This window comes from Biomphalaria glabrata, chromosome 16 (genome assembly GCF_947242115.1).
Source record: "Biomphalaria glabrata chromosome 16, xgBioGlab47.1, whole genome shotgun sequence".
NCBI lineage: Eukaryota > Metazoa > Mollusca > Gastropoda > Planorbidae > Biomphalaria > Biomphalaria glabrata.
The window spans coordinates 3,674,671-3,700,114 of record NC_074726.1 but is presented as its reverse complement, the minus strand read 5'-3'; the positions used below and the strand labels follow the sequence as shown (position 1 = coordinate 3,700,114).

Here is a 25,444-nt window from a genome sequence, read left to right as displayed (position 1 = left end):
ATTTTTTTAAATTAGTTTAGCACCAAAACCAAGTGTCGAAGATCGAGACTCCAAATTCTTGATTGCTAGATTTGATTTTCAAACACCACTTCACTTAAGTGTACCAACTCAAAATATATTCTTTCCAGCATTCCAAGCCTAAAAGAGTAATTTTAAAAAAATAATTATGCAAGCTAATTCAATGAATGTTTTGATACCAAAACAACATGTACTCATTATACTAGGTAATTCTATACTGATTCGAAGCCCAATAGCTAACAAAAAGAATTTCTCATCCAGTTAAAAGAAGTGTGACACACTACTCAAGAGGCGTAGGGGCTGAGTGTTAAAGCGCTGTGGCTTCCAAACCGAGGCTCAAATTCCTTTGGAAAACATCATTTTAAAATTTTGAATTTTTAAGGCTCCCCTGACCACAAGACGCCCCCGTAAATTGACGGCGGACATAGTAATCATGCCCTAACCTTTACAATATCCGCCCCCATAGATTACAAGGCTTAAAGGGGCTACTACTTTGATAATTTTGTTATTTTTTTCATATGTTTGCTTTTGTATAACTCTTTTTTCATGCTTCTATACAATCTTTAGCATGCTCAGAAATCAATCAGTGAGGGATGGAGTATCTAGGAAGATGCTTTGGTGCTACAGTTAGGCACTCAGCATCAGGCCTCACCTCGAGTCAAATCTCAAAAATGAAAATCGTCAGTCTACTTTGGGACTCGAACTCAAGAGTCATCGTGTATCTACACATCCCACATTAAAACTATAAGAAAAGTAATATATTGTCTCTTTACAAAACTGTTTCCAGACAAGAAGTTACTAATTTACTAATAAAACAAGGTTACAAAGACAATTTGTGTGTAAACACAAACTGAAAATCGGCCCCCGAAGTGGTCCACCCAGGCAGGTAATAACTACTACATTTACACGAAAAAAAATGTTTACTTTTTTTTTTCAAAGAGAAAAAAAAATATTTAGTATGCATACAAGTAGGACATAATTTAAAACAACAATTAATAAAAAAAACAATTCATATTATCGCGTGAGCTACCGTGCTACAGTGTAGTGATAGAACACTGAATTAAAGGATTTTTTTTTTTACGAAATATTTTTTTTTCTGAGGAATTAGAGATTGCCCATTTACAAAGCAATTAGATAATTATATATTCATTATAAGACATCAGTTAGGTAAGGTTCACATTTAACTTCACATTCACTTTACCCTATCCTTTGGTTTGCTGGACCGCTGGGGCACCACACAAGATCTGTCAACCTTCTTTCTCCATTCTTCTCTGTCATTTGTCTTTGATCGAATTTAATTCTGACGTTCTTTCTGAAAATATTGATACCTGCCTGGGTGGACCACTTCGGGGGGCCGATTTTGAGTTTGTGTTTCCACACAAACTGTCTTTTAAACCTTGTTATTATTGTATATGCCAATTTAAATGTGACTTTACATTTATTTTCTTTAGGAAGTAGTGTAACTTATTAAACTTACACATAACGCCTTTCTTTCCTGTGTAGCGAACTATGGGAAAAAGATAAACAAAACGGCTTTGTCAAATTTATACAATATAGATATAAAGGCTGAATTTATGGTATATTGTTAAATAATGATTTGGTTTCAAAAATACTTACATCCATAGATATATACACTACACATTGGACCTGAAAGGATTAATTTTAAAATTATCGCATCCATGTTAAATATTTTTTAGTTTTAAGTATTTCTATGATTTTATACTTATTTTTGTGATATGATAATTATTAAACAATTTAGTGAGATGTACATCATCTTCCGAACCGGGGTCCGGGGTTCGAATCCTGGTGAAGACTGGGATTTTTAACTTCAGGATCTTCGGGCGCCTCTGAGTCCACCCAGCTCTAATGTGTACCTGAAGTTAGTGGGGAAAAGTAAAGGTGGTTGGTCGTTGTGCGGGCCACATGACACCCTCGTTAACCGTAGGCCACAGAAACAGATGACATTTACATCATCTGCCCGATAGACCACAAGGTCTGAAAGGGGAACTTTACTTTACTTTACATCATTCACGATAGCCCCGAGCTGGAACTCTGCCCTGTATCTACGTCCGCCCATACTAAAGCGCAGGAGTGTTACTAAAGAAAGCCCTGAAACTTGTAAGTAAATTAAATAGAACAAAATCGTCTAAAACCATTGTTATGCATTACCGGCTAAACAATGACTGTCTGATTAAAGAATCCTTTCAACTTGAAAACAACACAATCGCTCAAACTGATGTACATGATAAACTATTGGCTGGTCTAAATGTTGTGAAGATTTACTGTTAATCAGGTGGATCAATAGGCTTGACCTAGTAGGCAGTGGCGTAGCCTGTGTGGGGGAAAGGGGTGTCCAAATGTAAAAAAAAACAAAACGGGCCCCTACTTAAGCAGGTCCCCAGAAAATGAGTGTCCAAATTTTTTTTTACAAGAAATATTAAAAACCAATGCCATGTTATCTTGTTATTCAAATTATTATGTAAATTAGTGACAAAATTGCATGTTTCCCACACATTAGACATATATTTATTAAGTGCATAATCTCGTGACATGATGTCGAATGTCAAAATGCAGGAGCCCCTAATGAGCCCAAACTCCCTAGGTCCCCACCATTGCTATGGTGCCTGTGGAACGACAGTAACTGTTATAAGTTATGTGAGATTTGATTAATGTTAATAGGTGATAATTATGGTGATAGGATCTAGGAATATTTATGAACGTTCAACTCACAGCGGCACAGGACAGTGCTATTCTCGATCTCATCGATCTACTTATAACGAAACATAAATCTCAACATATCTCAATTCATCTAATAAGTCTATTGGTAATATGGTCAGTAGCCTACCACAGTAACAAAACACTTACAAACAAATCTGCCACATTGTTCTATCGTCAAGTCCTCTGAAACAAAACGTCAATAAATAAGAGATTGAACAGAAGTTGTAAAGCTCGCTTATTGTAAATCAAAACTTACATTTAGGAATTTAAATACGAGATGGTTGACGAACTATATTTAAAAAACAAGCAAAATACATTTTAAAAAAAAGGCTTATCTAAAGGGGAAGAATTCCATCCTTACAAGTTATATCCCTTATTCGGTATCAAACAAAATAATTAATTACCTATAATTAATTGACTAATTGAGTGTTCTTGTTTACCAATTCTTGTCTTATTAGGTAGAATAAATAACTCAACTTCATTAGTGAATGCGTGAGGGAGAAATAGCGTTATCAATTGTATAAGGGGGCTAAACCTAACAAAGGTAGCCATATCTGTGAATACTTAAGTATTAGTTTCCTTTGTTGCTATTAATTATGTTAATGAGTTACCAGAAATTAGGTGTCTAATTTGTTGCTTTTAAAATTGGTTCATGTCTTGTCTATGCCAATGAATAAGTGTGCGAACTTTCAGCTTGATCCGAAAATGGGTTTGGGAAAAATAACGTGCACACACATTTAATCAGACAGACAGACAGAGTGAGTTGATATAAGTTTTTTTAAAAATACACATTTTTTTCAGATGAAAGAGAAAACAAAATATTTAAGATATATCTTTATTACAATTATACATGTATTAACTCTTTTTCTCCTAACTGACGATAACAGCATTGATTCCACCAGAATGTTGTAAATAATTACGGAGAGAAAGAGTTAAAATTGTTTCTATTTTGTTGTGGTGGTTTAATTACCTATTTCTTGTCTGATGACATCTAATTTCGTGTCACACTTGTCATCCACAGCTTCCCCTTTCATTAGAAAGAACAAAAGAAAGAACTTGGAAATCAAATATATATTAATTGTAAAGACAAAAATGTTTTAAGTTGATCGATCATTAGTACGAAAATTGATTCCCTCATTTGATCTATGCCAATGTTTATGCTTATTCAAATTAACCAGATACTATAAATATCAAAGGGGGTCGTGTTGGCTGAGTGGTAAACCCTTAGCTTCTGAACCGAAGAATCCAGGGTTGAATTCTATTTGAGGACAGTGATTTTAAATTCCGGGATTTTTAGGACGCCCCTAAGTCTAATAGGTTGCTGACGTAATGTGGGTTGGTCGTTGTGCTGGCCCCATAACATTCTCGTTAACAGTGAATCGTAGAGACAAGAAACTTTTTACATTTTGTTTGCTATTAATATTTAGGTCTGAAAGTAATACGTTAACTATTTATATATAAAAAGTCAAAATGATAGATTTCGTTTACTCATTGAGATTTAGTTACAATTTCAAAGACCAAAAAAAAAAAGTAAAATTATAAATACTTATAATAATAATAATAATAATGACAGTTTCTTTATTTACAGACATCAAGGATCATGTGAATTAATCAAAACCCAGTTACGACCTACATATTATCCCCCATTTCATGCAGACAAATTCGTTTTAGTATTCTTTCCGCCTTGTGCGTCTATCTTCCTTAAGGGTTTTCCTTTGGGTCTCAAATGTCTGTACCGCAGTCTTTGTTAGAGCTCTCTAACTGACTCTCTCAGAGGCCAACTGCTGCCAGCTACTGTCCTTATCTTATCTTATATATTAGAGGTTACTTCAAAAAAGAAGATGATTGCGTCCTACGCGTCATGCATTCATTGTCCACTATGCAAGGGAGGGAAAAAATGGCGCCTGAGTTTATCTTTATATCGCTTACGAGGGGGGGGGGAGCGCTTCGCCGTCCTCCTTTAAACTCATCATAAAAGATCGTCTTTAGCAAGCGGTCGTCAACTATTTGGGATAAGTGTCCGACCCAGCGCAGCTATTGAATGGTAAATTAGTGCTTCTATACTGTCCACACCAGCCTCCATCAGAACATAGCTATTTATAATGTAGTCTTGCCATCGCATGCCCATTATGGAGCGAAGAGACCTTTGACGGAGCCTTAAATTTCTTCTATAGAGCACGCAGGTCTCAGAGCCATACAAAAGTGTGGTGAGAACCATTAATTTTTATTTCTATTTCACCATACTCTCATTTTGAGGCGACCAAAAGTGATGTTGGTCGTTGCTAAAAACGGCTGTCTTATTATCTGGACAGTGGCGCCTTATTGGACACTGTGCTGCCAGGCAGTAAAGTGGTCAACAACATTAGGGAGATGTCCTTTCACAATGATTTGTGGACTAGGTTTGGAACCGATTGGGGACTTCTGAAACATGACTTAAGAAACATGTAACCTTGTGTGATTTACATCAGCGTCTCTAAGCATGGAATACGCGTACTTCCAAGGCCTTTGGGTGAAGTATTATACAGTTGTGGGAATAATAAAATACTAAGCCCTTAAAATATCAAGGTGGGTCCCACCGTAACCCAAGAGGTTGCTTTTTTTTTTGTTCCTGTTGTAACTGTAATAGTTAATATTCTCTTCATTTTGTGTGAGTGTCCAGTTTTTGTTTCTTTGTTTGGTGAGCTGAAAGATTGTTGCGTAATAAAGGTGTCCACCGGAAACGCTTCAAACTCCAGTTTAGGGGTCAATTTGCTTTAAATGACATAGAAGAGAGCACCTGGCAGAGGGTGATCACATACGAAGGCCGCGGGATAAAACATCTGTGACCAAAAGAAACAGACGTGGAAGGCGAAGAGATTACGTGACCCACCAAGACCTCCGACTTCATTCTTTCCAGAATCGCTTTCTCAAACCATTACATTCAAATCAGCTTCCTTTTCTTTACAAGAATCAGAAACCCCATTAGTAACGAACCATGCTGAGAATTACTCCCCTAGAGCACGGAAGAGGAAGCGAGCAGTGAGTTGTAAGGTCGCCTTGTTCCCGTACAAAAACAGACCTAGTGCCGCACATGGACCAGTTGTCTCCCTCTCTCGTTTTCCTGTCCCAATCGTCCCTTAAGCAAAATTTCACTGGAAGAAGACTCGGGTTCCAGTAAGTTGCAGCACAACGATGTCACCGGTTTAGAAGTCTGTGATTTGAGTCAATATGAAGAATCTATCTAGTTTCCCTTTTAGACCTTTTATATGGCCGACAGTTAACTATGGTGTTATGTGGCCAGCACAACGACCAAATAATGTCATTTGACATTATTGTCAATAACATTAGAGTTAAGAATCCCAGTCTTCACCGAGATTTGAACGCGAAAGCCAAACTTTATCATTCAGCCACCTCGCCTCCTAAAGGATCTACCTTTGACATATTTTCTTCCATTTTTTCGTAATAACGTTTTGAGCTGCTATATTAAGGTAATATTTATTCAGCATTTGTTTCAGTAATCAAATTTAAAACACCAGTTTTGGTTCACAAGGATGTCGCTTTAACTTACCGAGTTCAAGGGTTCCCATATTATGATATCTCTGACTCTTTTGTATTCCAACTGCTTTCCCTGAAAGAAAAAAAAAACAACTCACAATATTTTTTTGCTCTTAAAAGTTGGCAAGTGTATAGAGCGTCATGTAAATATATATAAATGAAAATAAACTTTAAGAAAATGTACACATTCTAGAATCTAAATAAATGTGATTGTATAAAAAAAATTAAAATAAACAATCCTAGAAAGTTTTCAAAATTAAATTTATCTTGGTTTACAGGAGGATGTTGTAAAATAAGTGCCCCTCGAAAGCGCTTTATATCAGGCGCTATATATTTATCGATGTCAATCTCTTTCTTGAGTTGTTAAGGTCATTTCCAATAACCTCTTTATAGTGTTGTTAACAATAACAACAATAATTTTAGACCATCTTACAGCCGAAGTAAAACTTGAAAACAAAAACAGCGTAAATTTCATCTTTCAGACATTAAGATTCATAGGGCAGATGACGTAAATTTCATCTTTCAGACATTCAGATTCATAGGGCAGATGACGTAAATTTCATCTTTCAGACATTAAGATTCATAGGGCAGATGACGTAAATTTCATCTTTCAGACATTAAGATTCATAGGGCAGATGACGTAAATTTCATCTTTCAGACATTCAGATTTATAGGGCAGATGACGTAAATTTCATCTTTCAGACATTAAGATTCATAGGGCAGATGACGTAAATTTCATCTTTCAGACATTAAGATTCATAGGGCAGATGACGTAAATTTCATCTTTCAGACATTCAGATTCATAGGGCAGATGACGTAAATTTCATCTTTCAGACATTAAGATTCATAGGGCAGATGACGTAAATTTCATCTTTCAGACATTCAGATTCATAGGGCAGATGACGTAAATTTCATCTTTCAGACATTAAGATTCATAGGGCAGATGACGTAAAATTCATCTTTCAGACATTCAGATTCATAGGGCAGATGACGTAAATTTCATCTTTCAGACATTAAGATTCATAGGGCAGATGACGTAAATTTCATCTTTCAGACATTCAGATTCATAGGGCAGATGACGTAAATTTCATCTTTCATACATTAAGATCCATACGGCAGATGACGTAAATTTCATCTGTTTCTGTGGCCCACAGTTAACGAGGGTGTCATGTGGCCAGCACAACGACCAACCGCCTTTACAATACCCCACACTTAACGAGAGTGTCATATGGCCAGCACATGTAAAGACCGCCTTTACAATACCCCACAGTTAACGAGAGTGTCATGTGGCCAGAACATCTTAAGACCGCCTTTACTTTTCCCCAACTAATAACAGGTAGGCTACCTATCAGAGGTGGAAGGACTAAGTGCAGGGCCGGTCTTAGGCCACTGCAACCTATGCGGCTGCAGTGGGCCCCGCACTTTCATAGGCCCCGCGCGAATTATAGTTGCAAATAGTTAAATTAAACCATTTTAACTTATTATTAAAGGGTTCCTGGAATTCTCCTGAAATTGCAAAATATACGAAAATGTTCAAATACTTAAGACACTGGTATATAAGTCTAAATCTTTCCGACCTCTCAACAAATATAACAAAAGCGATATTTTGCTAATCGATAGTAAATCTAAAAGACAGATCTGAATTGTTTATTTGTTGGAAAACTACTATCTACTGTAGATGGCTCGTAAAGTTAATTTGACAGTGATATTGTACTTAGTAAAGTATGGATAAAATGCAAAGATGAATTTATTTTCTAATACAAAATCTTAATTTTCACCAATTATCCTTATCCCTACGCAGACTGGGTCCCGCGCAATCCATTTCGCATAGGACCCCGCAACCTGTAGGACCGGCCCTGACTAAGAGGCGCTCAAAGATGGTGAAATACAAAATTCCAGTCTTCATCAGGATTCAAACCAGGATACCCCTGTTTCAGAAACCAAGCTTTACCCACCGCGCCTCATTTATGAAGATGACTTGTAAATATCCTTAGACATTTCATACTTCCTCTATATAGCAGAAACAAACAAAATTGTGTTATTCTATTGTAGTGATGCTGTGAGCGCTAATAGAGTAAATATTTTGTTACTTTTTAGGTAAAGATTTCAATACATTACTTTCTTATAACATTGATAACATTTGACAGAAGTCTAGACTAATACGGAACTAAATACAAACCAGATTCAAAGTGCAATGCTAAATGTTCCTCCAACTTTCTGTCCAGTGCGTTAATCTGAAACATTATATTAATAAATAAATAAATAAACAAATATATATATATATATATATATATATATATATATATATATATATATATTTAAGGCTTGTCTTCGAGTCCGAAGATTGGTAAGTTATGCAGTATTTCCCGTGGATGCGCAGCCCCAGCTGTGACCTACATATTTTGCCACATCCCGAGCAAGCATAACCGTTTGTTTGTAAAATGTTTTACATGTTTCGGATGTTCCTTCAGAGTTGAAGATAGTTTACTTCCTAGTCCAAACCTCCCGCAGGACGACGGGGGATGGGAGAGGGCAGGATTTGAACCCTCGACCATCGATAAATCCGAACGACAGTCCAGCGCACAAACCTCACGACCAGGCAGCCATCCGTTGACCGCAGGTGGTCGATCAAAATTTATTTTCGCCGTCTGCGACTGGCCTCGGTATCTATATACTGTATTAATTTAAAAAGTTTCCACTTAAAGTGTGCATTGGTAGTGCCCCATGATATACTACATTGAGAAAAATTCTAAAAATTTTAATTTAGTGTTACTATATTAAGCTTACTAAATAATTTTATTTTTTAAACGAAGGAAAATGAAATTTAATTTAGAAGTAATCATTTTTTTTTATAATTTGGCATGCTTTTAGATATAAATATTATATTTATTAGTGGATTTCTATTAAAGATTTTGAAAAAAAAGTATAGTGACCTCCAAAAAATGGTCCTTCCCGGTCCTCTACATAACTAAATACGCCCTGAGCATACAAAAATACCAGATTATCGTCACATCATAGAATATCATAGAATAGAATATCATAGGTATAGCATGCGTTTCGTAAGAAATGAATATTTTAACTCTTTCTCTCCGTAATTATTTTTCCACATTTCAATACTATTTCACTCCCCTGTTATAAGTAAGCTTCAATGGCTTTGTCGTTTGTTATCAGAAAATGTTGTTGTTTTTAGTATAGAATTGAAGCGGAATGCATGCTCTTTTTATATAAACACAAAATAAAGTTTTCAAAATTAAACATTAGTTAAATTTAATGGGGTCGAATCAACGATGATACCGTCAATTAGGAGAGAAAGAGTTAACATTGGGCTAACCACATCACAAAAATATCTTAACAGTATACCGCAACACAAGAATTTCACAACAGGGACATAATGTGGAAGACGCCACTATAGAATGGACATCATTCACCAATGGTAAACAAACATTAAGCCACGTGATTCACTATTTCAGCTATACAAATTACGATCTAATTTTAATGAACAATGGTTATCACGTGACAATTTTTGTTGGTTGTTTTATCGATGCTATCACGTGACCGTTCATTTTAGTGAACGAGGTCCATTGTAGCCATTGTAAAATATTCTTTTCAATTTAGCAATATATTGAAACTGATGTACTCAAGAAGATTGTGCTAATTACTTGAGAATATAAACGCATTACCTTGTTATCTAGAGTATATCTGTTTTCTTTAAGGTCATTCAATTCTCTACATATATCTTCTGCTTGAGTTTGTAAAAGAGACATAAAACTACTAGCATTTTGAAGTTCGATCAGGATCTGTTCGGTTCTTTGATTTAAAGTTTGTTCTGTTTCTTGCACTTTTTTTCTTAGAGATTTTGACTTTTTCATGTGTGTTACTTTTAATGTGTTGTTCGCTTCATTTACTCCTTGGTCATTCCTTTTGTCTGGTTCAACATGAAATAGAAAAAAAAATGTTACAAAGACAGTTTGTATGAATCACAAAAACTCAAAATCGACCACCGATGTGGTCCACCTAGAGTCTTCACAAGGATTCGAACACGGGACTTTCTTTTCCAAGTACTTTACCCATCAACCACAGCATTTCCATATATTTATTTAGCGTACACTTATATTTTTTAAAATGATAATTATTAACATTATCCATGCATTCAAAATTAAAAACATGTTACATTGTAATAAAGAGAAACTAAAAAAGATTTATTCTTCTAACAAAATTAGATAAATTGGCAAGACGAAAAAAAAATATTCTTGACCCACTTTTAAGGTTGTCAACAAGACATTCCCCTCTGAAATAAAAATTAACATCTCCATTGTCATTTGTCATACAAACTAGACATAGATCTAGCCAGATCTAGACCTAGTTTTAGATCTAAATACAGATTCAAGATCTAAGTCTTAGCCTAGATCTAGAAATAGAGAAGGAGAAGAACTCCATATTTACTTCCATATATCTCAATACTGTAATATTTATTTTCTTTTTCGATATCAAACAAAAGTAACTAATTACCCTTATTTAAATAATGAGTTGGTATTTTTTTTTATTCTTGGGAAGTTCAAAATGGTTCACCAGAAAGACAGAGTCATTCGACACAAATGCTTGACTCGTAGGACGTATTCATCTTCTTTTTTGAAAAAAAAACGCCTGTATTATAAAAGATAAGATGAGCTTTGTTAAAAAAAAAAACAAAACAATGATCTATCCCCCTGGAGACTGACCAACAAAAGCAGAGGTAAGGAAACACAGAAGTTGTTTAAAGGCCTACCCCATCCCCTCCTCCCCCTATATCACACGAAAGAAAACAAAAGAAAATGTTAAAATAACGAAAATGGCAGGCTTATTTAAAAACACACACAAAAAAAGTAATCAAAAGACATCTACCTGAGCACGTGCAGCTGACTGGCCTGTCAACAACACTCCCCTCTATCGCAGTATTCTGTGTGGTGGTCATCTGACTAGACATCGCATTGTTTTGGTAGCCTGAAATTATTACGTAGAGTAGAATTACAAGTATTTTTTAATACTTAAAGGTATACTTTGAGTTGCTTGTGCCAGTCTGGGATGTTCCACATCAAATGATGATAATTTCGTCCTCGCCCACGTTTTCTACAGGGTTGGCGGCGGGAAGGATTCGAACCCAAAAACATATTAACGGCAGTTCAAAAAGCATACAAAAGTCTATAGAGTACGGCATATTGCTGGGCATACAGTTATATATCTATAAAGTGTTATTCTGTTGTTAACAAATAAATACATATTGTTACAAATGAACAGTGATAGGTAGAGGTCAACGTATGACGCCGTGAGATGACACAGCAGCGAGTGTTCTCTGGAATCTACAAGTAAAAAACAAAGACAGGATGTGACGTGTCCTCACGTGTTGTTCCAGGGGACAAACAGATCTAAGAAGGAGGCAGTTACTAATGAACAGTGACAGATAGAGGTCACAACTTGTGACCCCGGCTTGATGACACTGCAGCAGGTGTTCTCTGGAATCTACAAGTAAAAAACAAAGACAGGATGTGACGTTTCCTCATGTGTTGTTCCAGAGGATACTAGCAGTGTTTGTGCAACTTTGGAGGAGCGATTAGGTACTCTATATAAGCCAGAAAGTTAATGTGAAAGTCAGTCGTGAGTGAGCCGTTACAGTCGATACAGACGATGTAAGACGTGTGCGGCTGTAGTGGAAGAGAAATGTGTACGACTCGATGCAAGTTAACTAGGGTAGAGTTAACTGGAGTGGACTACTGTCGTTAAAGTCTATACAGCGAACTACAGTGGACTTGAGCCGTTACAGTCGATACAGTCGATGTAAGACGTGTGCAGCTCTGATTCGATAGACTTGAGTACGACTTGGTTCAGCTTCGGTCTGTTCTGTGGAATACGGCTCGATGCAACTTGAGAAGAGATGAATTGCAACGAAGTGAAGAGATGAATTGCAACGAAGTATAGCTAACTGTAAACTGACAGATATTGTACAGTCTTCTACGCTACATGTTACAGTGACGAATTGTTAGAGTTAATAGTCATTAAAGTTATATGAAGCTGAAAGTTTAGTCGTCAAGTTCTTTGCAGTGTTTTTATTTGTGTGCCTACTAGTACATTTAGCCAGAAGATTCAGAAATACGTAACAATATTTTATTCATATTTCGATAATAATTACAAAGGTTTTTTTTTTTTTTTTTGGGGGGTGATGCTATTAGCTTTCGTTTATTTTTATGTCAAATATTTTTAAGCCAACTAAACCTCTCTCTCTCTCTCTCTCTCTCTCTCTCTCTCGCTCTTTCTCTCTCTCTCTCTCTCTTACTCTCTATCTATCTATATATATATATATATATATATATCTTCTCTCTCTTTCTCTATCTATCTATCTATCTATCTATCTATCTATCTATCTATCTATCTATCTATCTATCTATCTATCTATCTATCCATCTATCTATCTATCTTCCCTCTATATCTGCTTCCCTCTCCCCTTCTCTCGACCAATGAACTCCTAGTTGGAAAAGGTTACAAACTTGACTAACCTGCTACATTTAAACATCTCTCTTTACAGCGACACACTTCAAATGAAACTGTGTTTTTGATTTCCAAGAACGATAAGTTACTTTTTTCATTAATCCATTCTCTCCCTTCTTCCAGGACCTAAAAGTTATAAATACACAAAATATTTACATGTTATGCTTTCAAAAGCTTAATGGAATAGCTGCTTAGATAACTTTTTCGCAACGATAACATGTGCTTTAACCTAGAACATTTGACCTTAAAAACTAGTTCGAATCATTTAAATCTCAAGTAGCAATAATACATAAAACACTAAGCCATATTTACAATCAGAAAAAGAAGACCTAATAAAATACTCAAAAGGACACAAAAGTACACCATACATATATCTACCAATGCATTATACAAAGAGGATCATAATTATTCCATAGTGCCACAAGAGAATGGAACGCGTTGCCTTAAATCAGTCAAAATCTGGTCATCGAGTACTCATGTACAATACAAATATGAGAAGACTTACTTCACTACATTGCGAATTTATACAAATATATATATATATATATCAACTATAAACAGACTAAATATCGCAGCTACTAAACGTATCCATCAGAAGTCAACAGGCTTGTCGACAGGACTGGTGATTTGTTTGTTTGCGTAATACACAAGTGCTCTGTCTTTATGGTCATCTGGTCTCTCTTGACAACCGTGACACGTGCAACAAGACTCTGCTAAGTACAATGTCTCTCAACCAAACACAACACGTACGGGCAGACAAGCAGATGTGGGAACGTCTGATAGTGGCTAGCACCTTTTAGTAGTCTCTTGCGGCCTCGGGTAGTCTCTCGCGGCCTCTGGTAGTCTCTATATTTGCTGTGTTTGTTCAGCACTTCAAGGCTGTAAGGAAACATTTCTCCTAGATACTGTAGTATAGTTTTCGTAGATACTTTGAGGCGCTGATCCAAACTGTGTGGCCTTCTTTAAATGTAATTTTTTTTTTGTTGTCTGCTAAATGGCTGTGTGAATCATCTAGTGTGGCAGCATTATTTCTATTGTAACCGCTGGCTAGCATCTGTTATCATCTGTTTAAAAAAGATATGCATTCAAATACTACATTGTAGACAATAGATTCTTGTGTGTTAATAGCGAGACTTACTTTGCTTATATCCACCGCAATCTTTTCAAGTTTTAGTTTTATTTCTTCAAGAGTTTCTAGTTCAATGGCTAAGGTTTTGACTTCTTTAAATGTTCTCATCTGAAGAAAAAACAAAGAGTAGGCCTACAATTGAAAAAAAAAACATTAAAATTAATTTCCTCTCTATGTTCAAATTATGTTAAACATAAATAAATATTTATCTTGAATAAAAAAAATTTTTTTTCGAAATTTCATAACAGCCTTATTAAAATAGAAATGTGATCAATTTCAAAAACACATAAACAGGGCCGTATTCAGAATTAAAGAGAACCTAAGCTATTTTAGATATGGGGTCACTTACAATACCTCACTGGTTACTCCCATGGCTTCATCTAGCCATTCTAGAGTACTTATCACTCGAATCTTTTTTTATTTGAGCACCCATGAAAGTGTGGTGGGGGCCTAAACTATACCTTTTGTTGCCCATAGGTAACTACAGGCGACTCCAGCACTAAACATAAATAGTCAATAGAAACCAATTCTCTTTTTTAATTATTTTTTTTTTTATTTATGGTGATCTGGGCTCTCTTTTTTTAGTGGTACCTGGCAATAGCATCGGAAACGTCAAGGCGGTTGGTGGTTGTGCTGGCCACATTGCACCCTCGTTTACCGTCGACCTTTACAATCATCTGCAAATACAGAGCAGGTCTTAAGTAACTGCAACCTATTCGGCCGCAGTGGGCCCCGCACTTTCATAGGCCCCGCGCGATGCGAATTCTAGGTGTAAATTACTAAATTAAACGATTTTAACTTATTATTAAAGGGTTACTGGAATTCTCCTGAAATTATAAAATATAAGAAAAGTCATGATAATCTCCTGAACTTATAAAATCTTCTGAAAACGGATGCAAATCTCCTTAAAACAGACACAATTGTAATTTCGGGGTGTCATTCAATATGGAAAACGCCAATCCTACTCGCGATTAAAAAAAACAACAAAAAAACAAAACGGCTTTCATTTAATAAAAATGTAATAATAAGCCAATTTTTAACCAAAACAAGAAGTTCTAATACTTATTTTACTTTAATAGTCACTGACATACGAATATAAATCTAAATCTATCTCGACCTCTTCGAAAAAAAAAAGCGATATTTTGCTAGTCGATAGTAAATCTAAAAGGCAGATCTGAATGTTTATCGGCTTTTTGTTGGAAAACTACTATCTACTCTAGACTCTAGATGGTTTGTAAAGTAAATTTGACAGTGATTTTTTACTTAGTAAACTATAAATAAAATGCAAAGGCGAATTTATTTTCGAATACAAAATCTTAATTTTCACTTATTATCCTTATTACAATGCAAAATAGGCCCCGCGTAATCCGTTTCGCATAGGGCCCCGCAACCTGTAGGACCGGCCCTGTGCAAATAGGTCTGAAAGAGGAACTTAGTGGAAGAAGGGTGGTCAGCTTATATTATTCGCTTATTACTTTGACTTCAACATCCAATCCTTCTGACGTTTTTAAAAGTAGGCCTACTCTGATAACGATTATCTAGGTCTACATACGTTCATCTGTCCAATGGCTGTGTGAAGCGTCTAGTGTGGTAGCTTAACTTGTTGCCACCGCTGGCTAGCATTTGTGAAAGGGGAGCAACTTTGTAAGTCTCTCTTGCCAGTACATAGCCTCTCCACAGCATGTCCTATGCAGTACCTCCTCGTGGTGGCAGATGGAAACTGAGGCTGCGAAGCCTCAGGCTAAACTGCAAGGGTCTCGGAGGAGGTTTGGCCCCAAGATGTGAGGCAGGCATGGCCCGTCGGCGTGCGGACACGCCCTGTTGCCCACAAACCAAACCCCTAGCTATAGGTCAATAGCCGCACTGCCTTGTGTGTGTGTCCCTGTAAGGTCTAAGGCTAAGGGAGTAAACCCTAACAGAAAATCCGGTCCTGGAGCCCCGTAGGCGGGGGGACAGTAGTAAGACTACTGCTCTCTGGCAAACTCCTGCAGCCACCTGTCCCCAAATTGTGATGGCTCGCCATCCCTTTGGACCCGGTCAGTATGGAAGAGAGGCGGGTGCTGACGTGTGGGCAGCCCAGCACTCGCAAATTTACCGCCCAGGCTTTCCCCCAGCAATGGAGAGGTCACTCCATCTCTGACAGTAATGTCTTTGAAAAAACACGGAGAGTGGTAGTTACCGGTGATAAGTTCCTAGCCGATTGGCGTAAGCTGGAACGCCAGGGACCACTCTTGACGGTAGGAGGGGCTTTTTAGCCTCACTGGATAGCTACTGCCTGCCTTAAGCCGAGCAGCCCTCGGACAATAAAGTGCTATCCCGCCACAGCTTGCCGCACCACTGGGTGCTTGGTGCTAAGACAAAATCAAAAAGCAAGCTGCTCACCCGCACCTGCAAATAAAATGAAAAGAAAACCCTCAACATTAATGCGTTTAGCAAGCTGGAACATACGGACAATGTGTCCTGGCTTCAATACTGACCATGAACTCGTCACCGACATGCGACAAACAGCTATCATCGACAGAGAACTCAGCAGACTAAACATTGATGTGGCCTGCCTGCAAGAAACCAGACTGGCAGACAGTGGATCTCTTACAGAAAGCAACTATACATTCTACTGGCAAGGAAAACCAGAACAAAGCCCTAGAATACATGGCGTCGGCTTTGCAATAAGAAACAGTCTCGTCCCCTGCATTGCAATGTTTCCCATTGGCAATGAAAGAGTAGCACACATGAAATTTGCATCACCGCAAGGCAAAGTTAATATAATCTGTGCTTACTCACCAACCCTTGCTGCACCAGAAGAGGACAAAGACAGATTCTTTCAAGCTCTAGAGGACGTAATTAAAAGTATTCCAAAGTCCGAGCACCTCTATATAAATGGAGACTTTAATGCCCGTGTTGGTGATGGAAATGATGCATGGCCAAAATGCTTGGGACCTCATGGTGTTGGCAAAATAAATGACAATGGCCAAAGGCTACTTGAGTTCTGTAGCTCTCATGAACTGTGTGTAACAAATACATTCTTCTCTGGCAAGGAACGCCATAAAGTCTCTTGGCAGCACCCACGCTCAAAAAGGTGGCACCAGCTTGACCTCTGCATCACCCGAAGGATGGATCTGAAAAGTGTCATCCACACCCGTTCATACCATAGTGCGGACTGCAACTCAGACCATTCACTAGTGCTAAGCAAAATCAAACTACTTCTCAAGAAGGCTTACACTTCCACTCAACCCAGAACTAGGCGAATTAACGTCAACCATGTAGGTGACCCAGAGAAGTGTGCACTCTTTGGCGAGCTCCTGAACAGTTCAATCCCCTCGTTAAGTGATGAAGAAGACATCTCGATCAGATGGGAGAAATTAAGAGACGTAATCTACAGTTCGGCAATCACCGCCTTTGGGCCTCAAAAACACAAAAATGTAGACTGGTTTGAGGCGAATCTAGCACATATGGAACCTTGCATCGAGAAAAAACGATCTGCACACCTCGCTCACAAGACAAAGCCTAATCCAAAATCTCTGGAGGCCTTCAAAAGTGCTAATAAAGAGGCAAAACAAATGGCTAGAAAATGTGCTAACAACTTCTGGAGGGATACCTGCAACAGAATCCAAGACAGTCTCCACTCAGGAAATAGCAAAGCTCTATTTGATGTCATTAAAGCGGCCCTGGGTCCAGCAGTGTCTAAGCCTGCCCCCCTTCTATCCAAATCAGGAGAAAAAATTACAGATCAAACCAAGCAGCTAGAACGATGGACAGAACACTACCTCGAAGTCTATGCCACACAGAATACAGTAGACGATGTCGCCCTGGCTTCTCTACCAGATCTTCCAGTACTGGAATGCCTAGATGAGCTTCCGAGCCTTAGTGACCTCAAAAAAGCCATTAACTGCTTAAAAAATAGAAAATCTCCTGGGAGTGATGGTATCCCAGTGGAAGTAGTGAAAGTCAACGAATCACTCCTGCTCCCTGAACTCTATATTCTCCTCTGCCGCTGTTGGGAAACAGGTCATGTCCCACAGGACATGCGTGACGCAACTATAGTCACAATATACAAGAACAAAGGGGATCGGAGTGATTGCAACAACTATAGGGGTATCTCTCTCCTCAGTATAGTGGGCAAGATCTTTGCTAGAGTGGCACTATCCAGGCTGCAAGTGATAGCTTCTAGAGTCTACCCAGAGTCTCAGTGTGGATTCAGGAGTGGTAGGTCCACTATAGACATGATATCTTCTCTACGACTACTGCAGGAGAAATTCAGAGAGAGAGACAGACCCCTTTACATTGTTTTTGTCGATCTGACTAAAGCTTTTGACATGGTCAGCAGAAGTGGCCTTTTCAAACTCCTGAGGAAAATAGGTTGCCCTCCCAAACTACTGAAGTTAATTGAATGTTTTCACGAGGAAACTAAATGTAATGTCAAATTCAATGGAGCCCAATCAGCACCTTTTGAGGTTTGCAGTGGTGTCAAGCAGGGATGTGTGCTCGCACCTACTCTGTTTGGCATATTCTTCTCCTGTCTACTGCATTATGCGTACAGCGACATAAACGAAGGTGTGTTTCTCCATACAAGATCCTCTGGAAAACTATTTAATGTATCAAGGCTGCGGGCAAAAACCAAGGTTAGGAAGCTACTCGTCAGGGAACTCCTGTATGCTGATGATGCAGCTATTGTGGCTGATTCTGATATTCAGCTACAGTCCATGGTTGACAAACTATCTGCTGCTTGCCAGAAGTTCGGCTTAAACATCAGTCAAAGCAAGACTAAGATACTTGTCCAAAACACAAACACTGCACCTCAAGTAAGCATTAATGGCCAACCACTAGAAATTGTTGATCACTTTTGTTACCTTGGCTCCATCATATCCAACAACACTCTACTGGATAAAGACATAAACAACAGGATAGCCAAGGCAATGGCCACCATGTCACGGTTGCAGAAAAGAGTCTGGGACAACATATTGCTGACTAGCAGTGCTAAAGCCCTAGTCTACCGGACCTGTGTGTTGAGCACCTTGCTGTACGGAAGTGAAACATGGTCAACCTACTCATGGCAGGAAAAAAAGCTGAATGTCTTCCACCTCCGATGCCTAAGGCGGATCTTTAAAATAAGGTGGCAAGATAAGATAACAAATGAGGAAGTGCTACATAGAGCAGGATGCCAGGACATCCGCTCTGTTATCAGCAGCAGACGCCTTGGCTGGCTTGGCCACGTTCGTAGAATGCCAGTAGGTCGACTTCCACAGGACATCCTGTATGGCGATCTAATTGAAGGCAGGAGAGCCGCTGGTCGCCCACTTTTACGTTATACGGATGTATGCAAACGCGACATGAGGCTCTTCAAAATCGACACTGGCAACTGGGAAGAGGTGGCACTGGACAGATCCACATGGAGAGAGAGCATAAAGGAAGGGTCACAGATTGCAGATGTCATACACAACAGAAGCAGAAAGAAGGGTGAAAATGCAATGGCGCCTGGTGATTTTATATGCCCAACCTGTGATCGCAGCTGTGTATCAAGGATTGGCCTCTTTAGTCACACAAGAAGTTGCAAAGGGAAAAGATCGTCTCACGAGACGTAAAATGCCACAGAATACGTTCACAAGGTAAGTTGATGAATCTAAACATTGGAAACGAACCGATCGATCCAGCAACAAATTGAGAGATATAAATTGAAACGCAAACCTCTGACACCCTATTGTTTATTTGTAGTTTACATTACGATTACAATGAAAGGTCAACGCTAAAAAGTTAAAACTAACGTTTATACAATTGTAGATTTAAACAAAAATAAAAGGTGAAAACCACTTACTTTCTTTTTAAACTGGTGTTACTGACAATGAAAGGAAATGTTTTGGGTAGAGATAAAACTAACACTGTGATCGTTATCGATTTTCATAACCTACTGGAATTTCACAGGTTTCACTTTCATTCACGTCTGCCTAACTTCATACATTTGCTATATTTATATATCGTCACCGTCATTTCTTTTTGAATGAATAAATTGATGTAGTTAGAAAGATAAGGCCTAGTTTCTCGGTTATGTGACGTGAGAGAGAGAGTAATATTGTCTACTTCCAAGAAATTTAGATACACTTTCTCTGGTTCTGCTAAATGAAATGAACTCCCCATGTCTACAACATCAGTTAACCCCCCTCCTACGCTGTTTACTTTCTCAATGTTTCTCCCATAAGTGTAATTCCAATTTTTTACAATGTAAAAATTAACGAGGGCGTCAGGTGGCCAGTACTCCAAGGGAAGGCTACTCTTCTATGCCTACCTCTTTTGTCTTTCATTTAGTTATTCCCCCTCCTTAAGTCTAACTTTTATTTTCCCTTTTCACCATCTATCTACCTGGGATTAATACCAACAATATCGCTCACTTCTCTCGCCCTGCTATATTCAATGAATGGCATGATAATGCACGTGATATTGACAGGGGCGTAGCTAGGAATGTTCCATCGTTTGGAGGCCCCGGGGGCTTGACCTGCATTTTGCGTAATATTTAATTTTTAACGTAAAAAACTCCCACTCATTTTGGGTCTCCCCCTCAAATGGGGTCCCGGGGGGATTTCCAAATTTTCTCCATCTTCTACCCCCACCCTAGCTACGCCACTGGATATAGACCCATAATACCAACCAACGTTGCGTGCTGGCTGATGTCATGTTTGTGTTTAATAATTGCAATGTGCATTCAACATGTCGGCCAATGTTATAATTAGTAGTAAAATAAATAAACGCAAAAAAATTCATACGAAATGAAAACTAGGAATGAAATAGACTTGTAAGAGAGAAAGCAGGACAAGTAACGGTTAACTAGGGTGTCATGTGGCCAGCACAACGATCAGCCGCCTCTACTTACCAAAGCTAATGTCACTAAATATTACTAAATAATATACAACATTGTTTAAAAAAAAGAATCTTAACAAAACATGAATTCATGCAAATGACTAGAGAGAGAGAGAGAGAAAGAGAGAGAGAGACGAGAGTGTCATCTGGACAGCACAATGACCAACCCCGACTAAGTCAGTAAGTAAGATATGAAATAGTTGAGTAATTATCGAAACTATGCTTGAGTTTATGCAAACTAAAGAGCAGATAATTTAACAGTTAACGAGAGTCTCCAGCACAACGACATAAGGACTTTATTTACTCCCCATTAAATTAATGCTGAGTATGTATGTCTCTGTAAAAAGCATGAGTTCATGCAAGTGACTTGTAACGGTTTACGAGGGTGTCATGTGGCCAGTCACCTGCATTAATTAATGTAGGCGATGTTTTGAGAGACAGCAGATGATATCAAGGTTATCGAGGGTGTCATGTGGTCCTCACAACGACCAACCGCCTTTACTTTCCACTACTAATGTCACTAAGATAAAGCATTAAGTATTGTACACGACGGTGAATCAGGTTGTGTGTACTACGTACCTAGCTATGAAAGTAGAGACACTGACTGAGAGAGACAAATAGAGAGACAAACATAGAGAAAGAGAGACATTCTGAGAGATAGAGACAGAGAGAGAAAGAGAGAGACGCACACACAAAGAGAGACTGAGAGAGAAATAGATAGCCAGAGACAGAGTGAGACAGACAAACATAAAGAAAAAGAGAGAAAAAGAGAGACAGACAGAGATAGAGAGGGAGAGAGACAGAGAAAGAAAGAGAGAGAACGAGAGATAGTTATGGAGACAGAGAGTTACGTATCGTAATATTAGGTTTTTAAAAAATCAGGTTCAATTTTTTTCCACCTCACCCCTTTTTTGTTTCTCATGTAGTAAACGGTTTTATTTTATTTTTAAAAAGGAAACCTCAGAATTTGCGCTATTCAGTTTTAGCTTTTTCATCATAGGAATCCTTGGGCCTTAGGCCTCTTTTCTTTGCCTCTTTTTTGGGCTTTATGTGCCTCTTTTATGGGCCATCTTGCCTCTTTTCTGGTTTTTTTTTTTTTTTTTTTTTAAATATCTTTTTATTTGTAAGTAATCATAATTCACAAGTATTAAGTCATAAACAATTGAAAAGTGATTAACCTAAAAATATAATAATAGTAATAGAAATATTATTTAATATCAAAGACATACTACCTAACCAATGAACCCCCTAAAGACAGAAAAATGATACAAGTATTCTCTACTCCAGAACAATCAACACAATATCAGATATCCCTGACCCCAAACACCCTATTTCTGGAAAACTACATGAGCATTGTACAGGTATATGAAAATCAAACCAGATAATTCTCTACCCTAAAATCCATTATTTTTCTAAATGTCAATTCTAATTGATTAGGATCAAGCACCTTATTATTATGTAGACATTTGAGCCAGCTAGCCCAAACAAGATTCCTGTATTCGGAAACAATTATCAAGTTAAAGTTATGTATAATTTTATTTTTTAGTTTTGGCAGCTTGTTTAAAATAATAGACAAGTTAACATTTACATAATTGCCACAGTTTGCTTCCAATAATTCCCTTACAGTACTTCTAACTTGAAGGAATAATGGACATTCCAAATACATGTTTCTCATTATCAGCATTTTCAAGATGTCATATATACATTCACGGTCATTTGCCCGTCTTCTAACCATAGGAGTCATCCCTAAGATAGGTCTATAACTTATCACTCTAGCGTTTGGTGGAATATGTTTGCTGTATAGGTTTTATCCTATTTTTAATTGTAGTTTACCTCTTGAGAATTAAAAGAATTTGTATAGGTATAGATATATGTAAAGTATTTATTGTTTTAAGATAGGTTGTTACTATACATTGTTTCTGCATATTCTGAAGTATTGACTTGCTTTCTAATTTTGTTTTTCAAATATATATAGTCAATGGCTAAAAGTAAAAGTCATCAAATGCAATTAACTCTGGCTATCCTTTTACTTTAATTTTAATTTTATATATTTTTTTTAAATTTTTGATTATTTACTAATTATGAAGTATAACAAAATAGAACAAAGAACATTTGGTTTCTATTTTTTTTTAATGAAAACATCTTTACGGTAGCAGTGCATTGAACCCATGATTGAACTAATCTAAAAGTTTTTAAAATATTATCTAACACTCATTTCTTTTCTCTCTCTTCTGTCAATCTTTAATCTCTATTTTTTAACTCTCTCTCTTTCTCTCTCTCTCTTTCTCATTCTGTCTTTTCTTCTGTCATTTGTCAACCCTCTCTCCATTCTACAAATCTCTCTTTCTCTCTCTCATTTTTTCTCTCACTCTGCTCTGTTCAGGAACGGATTTAGACTTTAAGCCCAAAGCTATCACAGATTTGAGGCCTCTTGTATTCAACATAATTAATTTTTGCTGTGCACTTTCTTCAAAATGATTGCAAATATTTCTAAAAAACAATTTTTATGGACCCCAAGCAAGTGGGGGAGGGGGCATAAGCAATAGTTTGTGTTGCTTTACTAGCCTTTAGGTATATTCAACTCTCACTCTATCTATCTATCTATCTATCTATCTATCTATCTATCTATCTATCTATCTATCTATCTATCTATCTATCTATCTATCTATCTATCTATCTATCTATCTTAAGATTCACTTAGAAAATCAGATGCTGAAAAAACTGGCCAATTTTTGTTTCTCTGTCTCTCTCTCTCTATCTATCTATCTATCTATCTATCTATCTATCTATCTATCTATCTATCTATCTATCTATCTATCTATCTATATCTATCTATCTCCATCGCTACATTTTCCCACGTATATGCCTGTTGAAATGTTTCTAGACACATTTGTTGACAGACGACTCAGTTCTTCATACCATTATTACTATTTCCTAAGAAAATCAGATGCTGAAAAAACTGGCCACATTCCAATAGAGAACATAACATGTCAAAAATGCCTGAAAGCCGATTTACTCTGCATCAGTGATGTCCAAAGTACGGCCCGCGGGCCGGACGTGGTTCCATCCGGCCCGCAGAAACGTCAGCACAAAAGTTGAAAATGTATCTCTACCTTCATAAGGCCCCCTCATTTTTTTTCTTTGTTTGATTGGTACCATGACCTTTAACGAGTGTGACTTTACGATTTTATGAGATGGAACTCTAAATGTAGAATCTACCAGAAAAAGTGAATGGATCTACTTTTGTGAAGCATGCATGTAAGCCAACATATTTGTTTTGTAAAGAAAGTCTGGCTGCATACAGCAGCATTATAAAACAAATATGAAGGCTTTCTTTATTTGGACCGCGTATAAAAGATTTGTTAAACTACGCTTAAAGATTGGCGGATCGATGGGAATATTTACCAAAAGGAGACAAGAAAATAAGCTGGTGGTAAAGGTAGCTACAATGTTGCTCACATTTTAAGTAGAGACATAAAGCCATTTTAGACGCTTAAAAAATGACTTTAAATATTCTATTAAATGTAAGTACTAGATCCAATAGTTTCAAATAGTTTCAGATGAATTTTGATTTCATTTTGTGTGCCTTTTTGATGATGTGGCCCGCGACATGCGTGTCAAAAGTTAAAATGGCCCGCAGGTCAAATTAGGTTTAGCATCACTGCAGACTACATCATAGCGAAGGCATGTCCCAATGCGCCTAAGTACTTGAGTAGGAGGTTAGGTTCCCACTTGAAAGTTGATTGTGATAAAAACTAATCGAGCCATGCTGGAAATATTAGCACATTCACAACAGACATTTCATTGTACGTAAAACATTTTGTTACAAAAAAATAAACAACTCACTTTGTCAATCTGTCTGGCAGGATGTTTACACAGATTGTTTCTCCCACTTCTTGATATAGTAGAAACTTTGCACAATCATTCATTGTCGATAACAACACTGTCACTCTACTTTACTTTACTTTACTTTACTTTACTTTACTTTACTTTTACTTTTACTTTTACTTTTACTTTTACTTTTACTTTACTTATACTTTACTTTACTCTACTTTACTTTACTTTACTTTACTTTACTTTACTTTACTTTACTTTACTTTACTTTACTTTTACTCTACTTTACTCTACTTTACTTTACTTAACTTTACTTTTACTTTTACTTTTACTTTACTTTTACTTTACTTTACTCTACTCTACTCTACTTTACTTTACTTTACTTTACTTTACTTTAATTTACTTTACTTTTATTTTACTCTACTCTACTTTACTTTACTTTACTTTACTTTACTTTTACTTTTACTTTACTTTACTTTTACTTTACTCTACTTTACTTTACTTTACTTTTACTTTACTTTACTTTACTTTACTTTACTTTACTTTACTTTACTTTACTTTACTTTTACTTTACTTTACTTTACTTTACTTTTACTCTACTTTACTTTACTTTACTTTACTTTACTTTACTTTACTTTACTTTACTTTACTTTTACTTTACTTTTACTTTTACTTTACTTTTACTTTACTTTTACTTTACTTTTACTTTACTTTTCTCTACTTTACTTTACTTTACTTTACTTTACTCTAATTTACTTTACTTTACTTTTACTTTTACTTTACTCTACTTTACTTTACTTTACTTTACTTTACTTTACTTTACTTTACTTTTACTTTTAATTTTAC

The 25,444-nt window shown here is 37.0% G+C and overlaps 1 protein-coding gene across 3 annotated transcripts; it reads right to left on the bottom strand.

Moving 5' to 3' along the window:
- Positions 1 to 24,717, bottom strand: LOC106064083 (uncharacterized). Of its 3 annotated transcripts, none has more exons than XM_056014504.1 (12): positions 24,611 to 24,717; positions 13,928 to 14,026; positions 12,798 to 12,915; positions 11,152 to 11,250; positions 9,951 to 10,195; positions 8,450 to 8,504; positions 6,284 to 6,343; positions 3,707 to 3,763; positions 2,884 to 2,919; positions 1,636 to 1,665; positions 1,496 to 1,525; positions 1 to 138 (listed from the first exon to the last, which is right to left on the bottom strand). In XM_056014504.1, exons 2-12 carry the CDS (start codon positions 14,024 to 14,026, stop codon positions 95 to 97), a joined length of 873 nt encoding a protein of 290 aa, XP_055870479.1. In that variant the 5' UTR covers positions 24,611 to 24,717; the 3' UTR covers positions 1 to 94. The 3 variants fall into 3 exon arrangements, with proteins under 3 accessions (XP_055870479.1, XP_055870480.1, XP_055870481.1); XM_056014505.1 differs by lacking the exon at positions 24,611 to 24,717 and adding an exon at positions 19,728 to 19,801; XM_056014506.1 differs by lacking the exon at positions 24,611 to 24,717 and adding an exon at positions 14,510 to 14,595.
- Positions 24,718 to 25,444: the final 727 nt, after the last annotated feature.

Excerpts from the sequence above, each read along its gene's own strand:
- LOC106064083 (XM_056014504.1), bottom strand. The coding sequence starts at position 14,026 with ATGAGAACATTTAAAGAAGTCAAAACCTTAGCCATTGAACTAGAAACT. Across the intron at positions 12,916-13,927 it reads TTGCGGTGGATATAAGCAAA|GTCCTGGAAGAAGGGAGAGA; the intron begins GTAAGTCTCGCT and ends TATAACTTTTAG. Across the intron at positions 2,920-3,706 it reads TGTCATCAGACAAGAAATAG|AGGACTTGACGATAGAACAA; the intron begins GTAATTAAACCA and ends GTTTTGTTTCAG.